General features: G+C 48.2%; 1 protein-coding gene across 1 annotated transcript; it reads right to left on the reverse strand.

Moving 5' to 3' along the window:
- Positions 1-214: 214 nt before the first annotated feature.
- On the reverse strand, positions 215-15,479 carry KCTD2 (potassium channel tetramerization domain containing 2). Its single transcript, XM_061176846.1, has 6 exons — positions 15,004-15,479; positions 13,270-13,378; positions 10,914-11,005; positions 6,429-6,524; positions 4,201-4,326; positions 215-3,072 (listed from the first exon to the last, which is right to left on the reverse strand). The coding sequence occupies exons 1-6, from the start codon at positions 15,340-15,342 to the stop codon at positions 3,043-3,045; spliced, it is 792 nt and encodes a 263-aa protein (XP_061032829.1). The 5' UTR covers positions 15,343-15,479; the 3' UTR covers positions 215-3,042.
- Between the last annotated feature and the right edge of the window lie 89 nt (positions 15,480-15,568).

A 15,568-nucleotide genomic window follows, 5' to 3' on the forward strand; every position in this document is an offset into this window, starting at 1 on the left:
ATGCAGTAAAATGAAAGCCAGGAGGAAGAAGGCCCAACACCCCCTCAGGCAGTTTTAGCAGCAGGAGAAATCAGGGCTTTGTAAGAAGCCCTGCTAGAAAAAGGTGCAGTGAGATTCATCTCCTGAGGACAGCCTGAGAATCATCAATAGTGAGTGACAGCAGGAACCTGGGAGCTCGCAGTATCGGAAAACATACACCAAAGGTTTCAAGATTCAGAAGTTTGTTTCATGTCTTTATTGACCAGAGACAGAAAAAAAGGGTCACGGCATTTCAGACTTTATTCAAACACACAAATGGTAACAAAGGGCACCCACAAGTGACAGGCATGGTCCCTAAGGCCTGGCTCAAAGGCCATGCTGGAGGGTGTGGGTGACTTCTCAGCCCTACTCCCTCAGCATCTCTGTCCCTTCCTCCTCTGCACCTCACGGACACCCCTGAGATCAGTTAAAATTGTGCAGAAACTAAGTTACTCTAGAGGAGGTTGGGCCCTGCCTCACTGCCAAGAAAGAGGAACAGGTTCTGAGGAGAAGATGGAAGCGGGCTTCTGGGGTCGTCACTCAGGAGATGCCAGGCTGCTCCCTGGGTCTGGCCTGCATCACCCACGGCCTCGGACCTGGGCAGGGAAGGAAGCAGGGAGACACTCCCCACGTGGCAGCCCTGGGCAGCTGGAGAGTGTGGGTCACTGGTCATGTGATACCCCCAGCCAATGGCCAGACCTCTGCCTGAAGTTACTCTCCCGGAGGGAGAAGGCTTTCAAGAAAAAAACACCAACTAGGTTCATAAAGGGCTTGGGTAAAATACTTGTCCAGAAACCTTAAGAAACGAATCTCTCTCGGATTCCTGGAGCATTGGAACAACTGAAATTGTCATGGGGTTGCCGGGAGGAGGGAAACTTGGTGAAAGGCAGCCCTCTAGTTCCTCAGATCACTTAGCAAGGGGCTCAGCAGTCTTTTCGCAGGCTCCACGGTGGACCTCTGAGAAGCGTGAAGAAAGAAACAGTGCATCCTGAGGGGCTGGCCCACGCCTCCTCGCTCCTTCTCGCTGGCTTGGGACCAGAGGCTGATCATCAGGTGAGCCCCAGAAAGCAAATCTGATTGGGCACGAGGCCCCAGATGCAGCTGCTTTCCCTCCTTTCAGTCTGACGGTTCTCATTCAAATCGGCCAAAGAGCACCTCGCCCATAGTTCTGTCCTACTGAGGGCAGCTTTTCCTTGACTCACTCAAAATCTTTTTTTTTTTTTTTCCCTGAAAGATGACAGGATGGACATCTGTCACCTTTCTGAAGGGGTGACTGTTTTTATTGTAGGTAGAAGTTCCTCTAACATTTTACAACTGTAAAAATCCTGGGCTCGGGCCAGACTTCCGAGGTGCCGACGTGCACGTTCACGTTGGTGCGCAGACATGGCGTGTCAGCAGACGCCCTGGATACACACTTCTACCCTACTCTACACAGACACGTGAGGGCAACGTGTGAATCCTGGAGAAGAGTTAGGCCACCTGGGCAGGGGCAGGTCACAGGCTCAGAAGACATTTGGCATAGTCGATAGTCATTTCCAAAACACCATGACCCCAGACCCACGCAGTAAGCAGCTGAACTGTGGAGCAGAGAGAACCTCAGCTTTGAAGGTGCCCAGGAGCCTTGGGCTTGAGGGGGCTTTTATGGATGGAGCATTCCCCACGGGCACCTCCCCCTCCTCCAGACCATCTGCCACCCTAAGAAAGTCACCCGGGGAAAAGTCAGGATTATCTGGCCCCTTTGCGTTCCATGACTGCTCATCGAGACTCAAAAGCTTAGAGAGTCCAGTTACGAGCTCTGAGGGCACAGCCCAACGGAGGGCTTTCCTCCTCTGGGTCCAACAGCGTTTGATCCTCGACGCCTTGGCGCTCCACAGAAAGGAGTGGTGGTGAGGGCTAGGTCAGAGATGGCAGAGTCCGCAGACTGCCCAGCAAACGCACACACACTATGGGGGACGGTGGGGGATGCTCACTGACGCCGCCCAGGTCAGAAACCAAGAAGAGACACAAATATCGCACTTTTGGTCAAGGCATTTCCAAGAGACGATCACAAAAATGATACCACTTTTTTGGATACTACAACATAACACATTTGGCAACTTTCAAAGAAAACAGCCGTCCCCACCCCAAGCCATCGAGGGTCCAAAGTCCCTTTACCCTCAGCCCCAGTTTAAAAAGTCAGGGAAGGAAGATGGGCCAATGGAGGGCAAGAAAAGGCTGCAGAAGCAGTTACGCCAACTACCTAAAGCGCCCATCAGTCTGTCCGTCTCATTCGGCGCAGGATGCCGCCTGCCTCAAACCTCTTCTTGGGGAGAAAGCAAGCTATCTGGGGGGTCCAGGCTGCTGGAGACAAACGAGGCAAAGCTGAACATGGTAGTAGCTGGGTGTCCCGAATCCAGAGCTGCGATCCCCCGTCTCCAACCACAACCAAGGACACCCTATCCTCCCCCTCCTCCCAGAGGCTTTGTTCATAGGAATGTGGGGTACTCTGGCAACTCTATCGAAACCTCAGTTCAACAACCTGAAGCTAGAACCCTTTGCATCTGCTGCATTATTTTGGGGTGCATGGGCGGGGAAAGATGGTGTTACAAAGCGGCTGCCAACGTCCAACGTGGCCCACTCAGGTGGAAACATGGCACAGCGCAGGGAAAAACCTCTTCGTTTGCTCCAGCTTCCTTGAAGCACAGCATATGTGCAAAGACCTAGGCCTTCCTCTTCCCCTCCCCCTAGCCCTAGATCAGCTCCAGCTGGGAACCCGGCCCAGCTGCTCTTGTAAAGATTTGTTATAACACTGGCTAAGAAAACAGAAGCAGGTACTGAAAAGGTATTCTGCAGCCGGAAGCGGCCTCTGTCTTCCGGCTCCTGTGGGTGGGGCTGGGGTTCCTTTGGTTTTGACCAGAACACTTCTCCACCGGGGGGCCAGGCTCAGCTTTGCTTTGCAGTAGCTCAGTTACTGTACAGGAGCAAGATTTAACTTCACAGAGGTGCTCTGCTGGGTTGCTCTCTCGTCGGTTAGGACTCCGGACTTTACATCCGAGATCCTCTCTCCTGAAGAATCTGGAAGGGGAAGGTGGGGGAGAGGGCTGAGGCTTGGAGGCTGGATGCAGACTGCTTTTGGGCGGCGGTTGCTTACCAGACCGCCGAGGGAAGAGAAAGAGACCCGGAGCCGCTTTCCACTGGACCCCGCGGAGCAGCACGACAATCCCTGTTACCCCAGGAAGCCAGGCAACCGCCCCTGAAGCACTGCAGTTGTAAAAGACTTTTGCTGAACACGGTCAGGCCTAAGTTTATGTGCTGTTGGACCACTTCCCCTGTGAGAAAGGACACGGTCCGGGCTCACCACATGTTGATGATTTAGAAGCATGTATGTGTGTCTGTGTACGAGGGGGCACAGTGGAGGAAAAAAGATAACAGTGTGCAACCATTTTCCAGTAACTTCAGGGCGTCAGGGGGCAGGGGGAATCACAAAGGTAACCAAACACCTTTTCTCTTGAGATGGCAGAGAAAGAGAGAGAGAGAGAACAGTTTCAAAATATAAAGGTAAAATACTTTCCAATTTTGAGTTTCAGAATTCTCACCTTATAGTAATTAATGGTCATAAGCTTTTCTTTTTCATTGATTTGACAGAGGCTAGGAAAAGACTACCCTATTTTGGTTCACGTGTCCTAACTAAAAGCCTCTGTCACTGCTCCAAAAATCCTGATTTAATTTACAACAGTCAGGGGCTCCCCAGGTGGCGCAGTGGATAAGAATCCGCCTGCCAATGCAGGGGACACAGGTTCGAGCCCTGGTCTGGGAAGATCCCACGTGCCACGGAGCAACTAAGCCCGTGCGCTACAACTACTAAGCCTGCGCTCTAGGGCCCGCGAGCCACAACTACTGAAGCCCGTGCGCCTAGAGCCCATGCTCCGCAACAAGAGAAGCCACCGCAATGAGAAGCCCGCACACTGCAACAAAGAGTAGCCCCCGCTCGCCGCGACTAGAGAAAGCCCGCGTGCAGCAACAAAGACCCAACACAGCCAAAAAAAAAAAAAAAAATTACAACAGTCAAAAGGCCAAAATGAAGGGGAAATGCAAAGCTGGCTTGAGAAGGAAAGGGAAGAACCCGTGAGCAAGAGTTCAGGCAAGGCCTGCGCAGGGGCTGGGAGCAAACAGTCAGAGACAAAGTCGGGTGAAGCGACTTACCTTTGCCTTCTCGCTCGGCTCTATGACAATGCCATTGGTAGAATTATTTAATTCTCTGGAGACAACACAGAGGAATTCTGCCTGATCCTCATTTCCATAGTTATAGGAAGATCCGATGCTGATTAGCTGATAAAACAAGAATATGGTGAACATACAAATAGTGATCTTAAAATATTTAAGTGCCACACAAATCAAACCCTCCTCCTCACTCAACTTTTGTCGTTTTGCTTCTCAAAGGATGAAGAGTTCTCTGGGTCTATCAAGGCCCCAGGGGATAACTGGATCTCAGCTGTTCACCAGGCTTCCCCAAAGAAAAGTGTGAGTTCTGCCACTGTCCCCTCACCCAAGCACTTGAAACAGTGCCAAAGGCAGCAGCCAGGATTGATACGGTCACATTATTCCTTCTAGCAAACACTGAGGGGAAATAGAATGCTTCTGTGAATGAAAACGGACACTTGCTTCAGCCAAAACACCTACACGGAGCTGGCTCACCTTTAAGCAGAAGTCCTAGACAGGAGACTGGCGCTCGGGAGGCTCTGGAAAGCACCACGCGAGTCACTGGAGAGCTACTCTAAGCCAAATGCTGCTGGAACTTCTAACCTTTTTGGTGAACTGAACTCAGGCTCTAGTCTAAACAGGAAATACACATGCAGAGAGGGAGAAGCTGAGCCCGAGGGTGTGGTCATCCTGGCAAGTCGCAAGGCTTCAAGTCGGGAGACCATGACTGACTTGCTGTATGACCGGGCTGCGGACACCTCAGCCTTCCTGGGCCTTAACTTCCTCCTCCGTGTAATGGAGTCAAAGGGAGCAGACTTGGTCCTCCCACAGCACATCAATAAGATGAGAAAAAACAGGATAAATTATTCATTAGTTTCACAAAGAATAGTTTTAAAAAGTTGTTATAGGGACTTCCCTGGTGGCACAGTGGTTAAGGATCCACCTTCCAAGGCAGGGGACACGGGTTCGAGCCTGGGTCCGGGAAGATCCCACGTGCCACGGAGCAACTAAGCCCGTGCACCACAACTACTGAGCCTGCGCTCTAGAGCCTGCGAGCCACAACGAAGAGTAGCCCCCGCTCGCCGAAACTAGAGAAAGCCCGAGTGCAGCAACGAAGACCCAATGCAGCCAAAAATAAATAAATAAATTTATATTAAAAAAAAAAAAAAGTTGTTATAATATCCTTTGTCTTTGAAACTTTATACCAGGGAAAAAATACTTCTGGAGTGGAAGTATGGTGACATTTTGAACAAAAACACCTGAACGAGAACTAGGCTGACACATACAGGTAGCACTGATTCTGCAGTGGAAGCTAAGTGTGAGGAATCATCCAGTATTGGCTCTGAAGACAGAGACACCTGTGTGTTTGATCTATAACATAATACTGTTAACACATAGGGTAACTCTTATTTAAGAAGGTAAGCTTATGGTGACAGCTCAGCTGACCTCTTAAACTCTACCTAAAAACAGGCAGGATTCACTGAATTTATAACAGTCACTCTATTCATGCTCAGCCTCCCTGTGTTTTGAAGACAACAGATGAACAATTCTGCCATCTAATGGAAGAAAGCAGTAAAATCCTGGCTCTCAGACACTTTGTTTTGATGCCTCGGTCACAAGCACAAAGCTAAAGAACAGAAACCCACAGAGTGAATGGAAAGGACCTCGCCACCCTGCTTGATGTCTGATCCCTTCACATCACAGCTGTTCACTACGCATGGTGGATGGCGCACGTAGTCGGAATGATGAAGATCTGATCCTGGCATAAGCAAAGGGAGGGTTGTTGCTAAACCCTAGTCTTCTTTAGCTACTTATTCTAGAATGTGTCAACAAAGCACTTTTTTTTTTTTTTTAACATCTTTATTGGAGTATAATTGCTTTACAATGGTGTGTTAGTTTCTGCTTTATAAACACAGCACTTTTGAAAGGAATCCCTCTGAGGGAAAAAAGCCCAGAGAGGCACTTTCAAGCCTAAACAAGATGGCTGGCTCTCTCTGGGGAGAACCACGCAGAAACTCTGGATATGAAGCTGGGAGACACAAGCCTATCCTCAGTTCTCCCCAACTCATCACGTTCTACCGCGCAAAGAATCCACGCGGAGTGGCTCCTTCTCCGTTTTGGAACAGGATCACACCTGGCCCCCACCCAACTCCCAGGGTGATGAACTGGCTACAGACGGCGACTGGCTCCGAGGCTGAGATACAGGGCTGCTCCCACGTAAGAAACATTACCTGTTCGAATTTCCAACCGTCAGACATAGTGGACACCATCTGCGTGAGCTCCTCTTCTTGGCACTGCAGGACTCTGTACACGTGCTTCACGGGGCCCTGTGACAACCACACAGACTCTGAGGACCGGTTTCAAGGGCACAGCAGTTTGCAGCTGCCTCGGGGAGGCTCTCCAAAAAATAAAGACTGGAAAGGAGTTTGCTTGGAATTTTTTTCTTGGCGGCCACCCACTATCCCCTTTGCAAGCAGCACTGTAGTTTTTCAATAAAAACTTACCCAAGAAAGAAAATAAGGGGTCGAAGAACATGAATAAAATAAAATAATCCTGAACTCTGGAGGGATGAATTATGTGAGTGACCATGCTGATAAACTGAAGACTTCATCTATTTCCCAAAGTAGAAAATAAGAGTGAAACTGCTCTGGACAAGAAAGCCACAGTTTCTTCTTCAGTCACGATAGCTGACATGCATGCTGAAAATGCGGACCATATCTTGGTTTATTCAGAATGATACCTTATATATGGGAATAATACATTAAATAGGGACCCCATAATGTACACATGTTCAAGCTATTCTACCCTCTGCTGAAGCTACCTGGAAGTGTTTCAGTGGTACATGGTAACATTCCTGTTATAGATATGCGTATAATAAAAAACAAATATTTGGTCTTTGTTCCTGGTTCCTGGCACATACCTCCTAAAACCTTTGGAAACTCCTGAGTGACAGAAGTGTCTTTTGGGGACTTCCCTCGTGGTCCAGTGGGTAAGACCTCTCGCTCCCAATGTAGGGGGCCCGGGTTCGATCTCTGGTCAGGGAACTAGATCCCACATGCATGCCACAACTAAGAGTCCGCATGCCGCAACTAAAAGATCCCTCATGCTGCAACGAAGATCCAAGTGGCAGCCAAAACAAACAAACAAACAAACAAACAAACGGGGGGGGAGTGTCTTTTGTATGCTAATGAGCTGGTCACCAGAAAGACTGAGGGAGTTAGAGGATTAGAACTTTCAGCCCCATCCTGTGACCCTGGGGGAAGGGGGAGGGACTAGAGATTGAGTTCAATTACCAAAGGCCAATGATATAATCAACCTTCCCTACCACATGGAACGTCCTGAAAAACCCCTTAGCGATGGGGTTCAGGGAGCTTCCAGGTTGGCAAACACACCCGTGTGTTGCGCAGTTGGGGGGTGCCGCGTGCTGACTACACGGGGACAGAGGCTCCTGTGCTCAGGACCCTTTAGGACTTCACCCCATGAATCTCTTCATCTGGCTGTTCATTTGTATCCTTCATAATAAACTATAGTAAGTAGAGCATTTCCTGAGTTCCACGAGTTAGTCTAGTAAATTACTGAACGTGAAGGGGGCATTGTGGGGGCCCCCGAATTTGTCGCCAAGCCAGACAGAGTGCAGGCGGCTGGGGACCCAGACTTACGACTGGCGTCTGAGACCCGTGGAGTCTGACGCTGACTCTGGGTGGTCAGGGTAAGGACAGGATTGAACTGTTGGTCACCCAGTTGGTGTCAAAGATTCAGAGAAAGGCCATTTGCTGGCCAGACTCAACTCTCTAGAACATAAGTTAGAACCTAAAGCCAAAAGGCAGAGCAACTGAAATGGATGCCCCAGAGCCGTAGCACTAAGGCCCCTACACTTCACTGACACTTGTGATCTGGCCCAAGGGGGACGAGACGCCCAGTCACGAGAGAGCCAGGGTGGCTGCAGGGAGGCAAGCTCGCCAGATGGAAGTTCCAGTTCCCAGAAGGACAATTACAGGCGCACAGGAGGACTCGGTATTTAGCAATCTGGGACCATTCCGTGTTGGGTGCAAAGCTGCACACTCACTGCCCATCCCAGAGGGCATAAGGCACAAACAGCAACCCAGGTTCATAACGATGACTCCTGGTCATGGAGAGAGGGGTCAGTTATGTTCAATCGGATTTTAAGGAAATATGGACTGTTGCCTTAAGAATGATGAAAACTTAACACTTTTTCAAAAGGACAAGCTGGCTTCAGCTACCTGGAAAATTAGTTTTAGAACAACTTGGGGAATACTGGATAAATAAAAGCAGCTACTGATCACCGAGTGCTACAAGCCCCAAGTGTTACACCCTTCTCTTCTAGTCTTCGCTGCAGTCCTGGAAGGCAGGCGTTGGCTTCCTTCTACACGTGGGACACTGGTGTTCGCAGCGCAGTATCTTGCCCGAGCTGTACAGCGATTAATCAGATTGGAGGTAGGGCTGGGACTTGAGCCCAGGTCGGCCTGACAACACTACAATCTTTCTTGTACACTTTGTCCTTCTACATGAGGTACAGCTACCATTAAACAAGGTGCTAAGGTAAAAAAAATTTTCTTCCATGTAAAATATAGGACAAATCTTCCGACAATTTCAATTACTCTAGCCATGCATTTCGGAAACAACCAGATGTTTTATATTGTTAAGATGTAGAGCATCCAAAAGACCTGATAGTGGCCACAGCTGTCAAAGTCCCAGGTATTTAAGATATCTGTACTGCCTCTTTTTTATTCTTCTCTTCCAAAGTAAACCACTGGTGCTCTCAAATGCACCAAGATTAATCACCTAGCAAAAAATACTACCAGGGACAGCAGAGTAATAGAATGGTGGCAGCCACTAAAAGAGATGTGAGGTCACTGAGAAAAGGCAGAGTAGGTCCCCCACATCTTGGGCTTCGCCCTATTGTCTGCCATGTGTGTCTCCTTTCAATGCAGACAAGTTAAAGGAGATAACGTGTTTGAAGGGACAGCCATGGAAATCCACACTCAGCCTTAGAGCCACGTGGGACAAATGCAAAAGGGGACGTCATTGAACAACATCAAATCCATTGCCCAGAGTTCCACTAAATAAAGAGGACAGATGGAAAGATCAATTAACATCAAAAGGGTCTTGACATTCCTAGAATAAAAAAGCTTCCAACTGGGTATAAATCCACAAGCCTCAGAATCTAGAGAACTAATTAACTGCTGTCATCAAATAGATGAGCATCTAACGATGCTCTCAAGGAATGTGCTAATGGCAAAGAACTGAGAGTGTTCAGGGGCCATGATTCGAATGGTTTCAAATGACACACTCTACGGTACCATCAGTATTTATATTAAGTAATCAAAGGGGTTTTTTGGAATGTGGAAAACTGAGGATGAGGCAGTATTCTCAGAATGTCTGATCTACTAAGTATCTATAATAGTGAAAGATGCCATGTAAATATACTATGAGATGGCAGAGAGATTGGTGACACTAGATCATATTTCATATGGTAATCTGCAAACCAACTAAAAGTTCATCTTTGAACATTAAAAAGGAGCCTTTCAGCCATTGGGCAGATGTAAGAGAACTAAATGAATAAGCCCTTCTTTCCACCTTTGCAAAGTGCTGGAGATAAAATGTATAAAAGAGTTCATTTTTTATCATAGGTGTCTGTTATTCATCCAGATAATTCCATTTAGAGCCAGAAAAATTTTGATATATGAAGTCTAACAAAGAAAGAGCAAGGAACTATTTTTTACTTTTGAAAAGGAACATACTGCCTTCTTATTTCAAGGAAAATTCTATATTGCAATAGATTAGATCTCAAGAAAGCGACCACCACCGGTATCTGATGGGGTAAGAGGCAAGTCATGCTGGAGTCCAACTCTGCCCCGTTACTGCAGCTAAACTCTCTTAAAATAGAGCCTAAATACATGAAAGGGAGTGTCTGTGTTACTTGCTAGACTTTAAGCTTCTTGAAGGTGTGGACCTTCTATCAGTTGGGGTCCCCAGGGCCTAACAGAAGCTATTGTGGCCACTTACTTAAGACACATGATGGGTGATGCGACATGAAATGAGGTAAGAGTGCCTCACTGCCTTCCGTTCTGTTCTCAAACTATGTGGCAAATTCTGTTTGATTTTTGTTACCATATCTACTAAGTTAACATAAAAATCCAGACTTCATAATAAAAAGAGAAGCTTGATATTATTTTCTTAGAAGCATGATTCACAAACCACTTGCAAAGTCTACGCCATGACTGGTTTCAAGAGGCTGTCAGGAGCTGGATGTGGCATGGTCACAGGCTGAAGGCTGGTCCTAATAAACAGAAGCCAACAGGCGGAAGGAAGCAAGCCCTTGTTTGGCCTCCACGTGGACATGAAGGGAGGCAGATACTCTGCCGGAAAGAACAGGCTTTCAACCTCAAGGGCAGTGGCTCCTCCCACTGCCGAATGGAGAGCAGCCACAACCTCCCGCTCTTCTAAGGGGACACGGGGCTGTTTCGTCTTCTTTGTGATTTCTTCCCCTCTGTTTCCTTGTTCTGAACAAGTCTGGCAGAGTACACGCTGTCTGTCTGGCAGACAGACAGTGTTCTGCACAGAGACCTCCCGCTCTATGGGGAAAGGCAGGGCTCTGGCCAAGCAGCACATCATCCGTTTCAAATCACACCAAGACACGTGGACAAAGAGAGCCACTTGGGGTATTTTCCCCTTAAGAGTTCAAAACCCATTACCTGTGAAGTTCTGTTCTCGTTGTCCCGTATCCTTTCCTTAACAAGTCGCACGAGAGACGCAATGTTGTAAAACTCCGCTTCCTCCAGCACACCTAGAAGGACCAAACTGTAGTTAGATGTGTGTCAATTCCCCAGATAACGGCAGGAAGAGGCTGGAGTTCGTGAGCTTGCTAAGAACTCCATCTTTCAAATGCAAGTCTAGTCTAGCTCCTTCAGCCTGGCGAACGTTTCTTTGCGGTTTGGTGTGCACCCGTGACCTTTTCCCCAACGGCAGTGAGTCAACAGTGCTCTGTTTACTCCGTTTCACCCCTGCAGTTTCCCACCTGGCACCTTCCCCTGCTCTCCCTGCACCTGCCCGTTAGCTGCAGGACACCTTTACCATATGTCACTTAGTTCCTGGAACTAGTCCCACTGGACAACTCTTGAGCTTGCAATTTCTACCCAGTTTGTCCTAAAAATGACCAAAGGTCTGTGTGTATGTGTGTGTAAATTTATGTGGACCAAATTTAACAAGATGCTTATTATTTGAACAATATAAAAGGCAGTCATTGAAAGAATCCCATGCATAGGACTTCCCTGGCGGTCCAGTGGTTAGGACTCGGAGCTTTCACTGCCACGGCCCTGGGTTCAATCCAAAAAAAAGAATCCCATGCTAAACAAAATCAAAGGCCTGAGACAGGATAACTAAATGGGATGTGTGATCCTGCACCAGGAAAAAAATTTACTATGAATACCATTAATGGAACAACTGATAAAATTAGAATATAAGCTATAGTTAAGGTGTTTTATCAATATTAAATTTCCTGAATTTGATAACTGTATTGTGGTTATGTGAGAGAATGTCCTGTTCTTGAGAAATACACACTGCAGCATTAAGGGGTGAAGTCTGTAACCTAGTCTCAAATAGTTCTGAAATAAAAACTAGAAGAGGGAGAGGAAAAAGAGTGGGGAGGAGGAAACAGAGAATCAATTGTAACGCAAATATGACCAAAAAAATGTTAAAAATTGGTGAATCTGGGTAAACGGAGTTCTTTGTACTATTCTTGCCCTTTTCTCTAAATTTGAAATTATTTCAAAATGAATTTTTTTAAGGCATTAGAAAAGATGCTTCAGATTCCTCTTTTCAAGAAACAAGAGTACCCATGAGTTGGTAATTGCTGAAGCTGGATGGTGGGTGGAATTTACTGCACTATTCCCATTACTTTGTATGCATTTGAAATGTTAAGGAAAAAAAAAAGGGAGGGGGCATTTAAAAAAAAAAGAGAGAGTGATTCCTCTTTTGACTGGTTTTAACAGCAGTGTTTTGCAGCCACTTCATTAATTAGCACGGCCATTACAGCTTTCTCACGCAGAGCTAAAGCTCCCAGGTCAGGGTGCCCTGGCTCTAGGGACAGGCCGCAGTCTTCAACTGAATGCCTCAGTGAGACCAAGAGAGGCTTTTATTTTTTATTTTTTTATTTTTTTTATTTTTTAACATCTTTATTGGAGTATAACTGCTTTACAATGGTGTGTTAGTTTCTGCTTTATAACAGTGAATCAGCTATACATATACATATATCCCCATACCTCCTCCCTCTTCCGTCTCCCTCCCACCCTTCCTATCCCACCCCCAAGACAGCCTTTTAGAAAGATTTCTAGACCCACTTACAGTCCAAATGCTCTACAAACCAAAAAGATGAGTCAAATAACGATGCACCTGACAACGGGCTGGAGAATGAATTAGGTCAGATGCAAAAATTTACAAGGAAGCATGAGACCAGTCTTAAAAGAAATGAGGCCAAGCCTTTATTATTATTTTTTTTACAGCTGCAAGTTCAAACTAAAATTGAAAGTATGAATAGCTAAATGTCAGAGATTTGTTGCTTCAAGCTGTGGACATTCACTGCTAGTAATAAGTAAATGTAAAAAGGGGTCCTGACAATTCTGCAGGTTCAGAAAAAACTCCAAAGCTATCTCCAAAGCTGAGCTACGTAGCTTCCTTCTCCTGAAGGAGGCTGAAGCGAACCAAAAGGGGCTCCTTCAAGACCCTCTCAGACGAGACTAGGTAATTGGAGGCTCCCTATTTATTTTCGTAAAGCTTTCCTACACTATCTACTGCACATGAGCTTGATGAAAACCTCAAAATTCAAATCTCAGGACTTCCCTGGCGGTCCAGTGGTTAAGACTTCTCGCTCCCAATTCAGGGGGCACGGGTTCAATCCCTGGTTGGGGAACTAAGATCCCACATGCCGCATGGTGCGGCCAGAAAAATAAATAAATAAATAAAATCTGTGGGAAAAGAATTTTCAAATCTGTGAAACAGCTTTAAAGATTTGACCTGAACTTTGAAAACGCCCAATGCAAACATCGTTCTTACCTTCTTCTGCCAACTCCTTCGTAATGATGAGCTTCCCATGGCGGAGGTAGTTCAGGATAGGACCAAAGTAGGTAGGGTCCCTGTCAATCAGATAGGCCCCTGTCTCGTCCTGCCAACCAAACATAAGGGTATCATTGTGGAGCTTTCAGACTAAGTCAGGGCAGGGTTTCCACCTCTCTGTCACAATTCACGAGTGAGAGGGCAAGTTTTGCTAGATACTTATCACAAACTACTGGCAAGAAGCCTAGCTTTATGTATCTTGTACTTCAAGATAATTTCAAGGAGGGTGTTACAGATGTACAGTCATATTCATCATCTAGGCGTTAACTTGAACTTCTAAAATTTTTACTCTGACATAATTACCAACATTCTTCCTTTGGGATACTTGTTATAAAGAAACGGAGGAAGAAAATGCCATAGTTGCATGATCTAAATTTTTGCTTGAGATGGACATTCTGACTTCTCTATTGTCCCTGAATCACATTCCTAATTCTAAGAAAACCCCTGTTCAGGTGGCAATGCTCCAGAGCTCAGGGCCAACAACAGTGGGAGTCTGCATTGGCAGCTGTAACTCACACACTCCAGATCTGTGCCCACAGGAAGCTTGGCACAGCCAGGACTTGGCTCTGAGCAGTTTTAGTCCTACTCATCTTTACAGTAAAGGGAACAAGAAGAAACTGGCTTCTACTGCAACAAGGAAAATTTAGGGTAGATCAAATAATTCCTTTAGAATAAGCAAGGTTTTGGAAACTCTTTACAGTTAGGGCAGGACAGGTTTCCTTCAATCTGAGATTTATTACAGGAGAGGCAGGAAATGAATAAATGAAATCAACCAATGTTTACCCAACCCTAGCTCTGTTGCAAGGTAACTTAGCTCTGTTGCTAAGTGCTCTATGGGATATAAGGCGCTGTAAGCAATGATCAATGCTTTTAAGTCGGAAACTAAAACATGAACGTTTAAAGTTAAAAAAACAACTCAGACAACAGCCCAAACTGAAAACGGGTTAGGCGTCTTGTCACCTCTCAACTCTCTGCTTAGCAGCCATGCATCTTGCCCAACAGCACTCTTTGGGTTTCATTTTCCCTGGTCTTAACGGGTCAGCTTAGGTTTGCACTGGCAAATGACAACCTCTTTCCAAGGAACGTATCTGATCTCAAATATCGACCTAAAACAATGACAGTTACCAGATAGGAGCTCAGGGACCAGGACCACAGGAAAGAAGTGTGATATCATGAGAAGCACTTCCTGCAGCTGTCGAAGCCATCATCAGACCCAGGCTTTCACCCAACTTGGCAGAGGGGTCCGAGAGGAAGTCTGAGAAAGCTACAAAGATGCCTTAGCTCACCCTGACCCAGTTCTGGATGCATCTGGCACAGGCGGTGAGGGGCTGACGAGGAGCCAGGGGAAAACTCATGCAGACCTGAGGGGCTGGGATGAGAGGTGCAGAGAGGAATACGGAGAAGGGGTGTGGAGTGGGTTCTCGTGGGTGAAGGTGGGCACAGTATGGGGAAGGAGCCGCTGAGAACGAAGGGTGGCGTCAGAGAGAAAGCCCGCGTGCGCCTGAGGATGGGGGAGAATAGCCCCGGGGGTTAGCCTGGCGGGGAAAGAGGAGGAGGAGGGGGTCCCGGCCCGAGTTGCCCGCCAGTGAGAAGCGTGTTGCAGGAATCGGGGGACAAGCCTAGGAGGAACGAGGGGGTCCGAAGGCCGGGGGCGCGCCCGAGGGCGGGGCACACCTTGTCTGAGTCCAGCTCCGGGTCCTCCTGGCAGCAGAGGCGGCAGAGAAAAGACTTGGGCTCCCGGCCTAGGGTCTGCCTGGTGGTCACGAAGTAGGTGCCGCCCACGTTCAGCCGGACCCAGCGGGCGGCGCCACCGCCCCCTGCCCGCTCGGGCGGTCCGGGACCCGGCTCCAGCGGCTGCGCGGCGGCGGTGGGCTGGCGGCCGTGCCCGCGGGGCGTGGGGCCAGCGGGGCGAGGGCTGGGGGGCCCGCGACCCGGTCCGCCCCCGTCGCCCAGCCCACTCCCACCACCCCCTCCCAGCCCCGCCATCGCCGGGTCCAGTTGCAGCTCCGCCATCTTGGACCGCCGCCGCCGCCGCCGCTGCCCGCGCGCCGCCGGGCCGGCCCATCTCTTGGCAGGGAGAGCCGGGCCGGCCCATCGGCGGGGGAGGGGCCGGCGGAGAGGGACGGGAGCGCCCCCAACCAGCTCCCGGGGACCCTGGCAGTAGAGGCTAGGCGCCCGCCTTCGGGGACGGGACTTCCGGAACCAGCGCCCATCGCCATTGGCTGACCTGATAAATAGG

This window comes from Eubalaena glacialis, chromosome 19, assembly GCF_028564815.1.
Source record: "Eubalaena glacialis isolate mEubGla1 chromosome 19, mEubGla1.1.hap2.+ XY, whole genome shotgun sequence".
NCBI lineage: Eukaryota > Metazoa > Chordata > Mammalia > Artiodactyla > Balaenidae > Eubalaena > Eubalaena glacialis.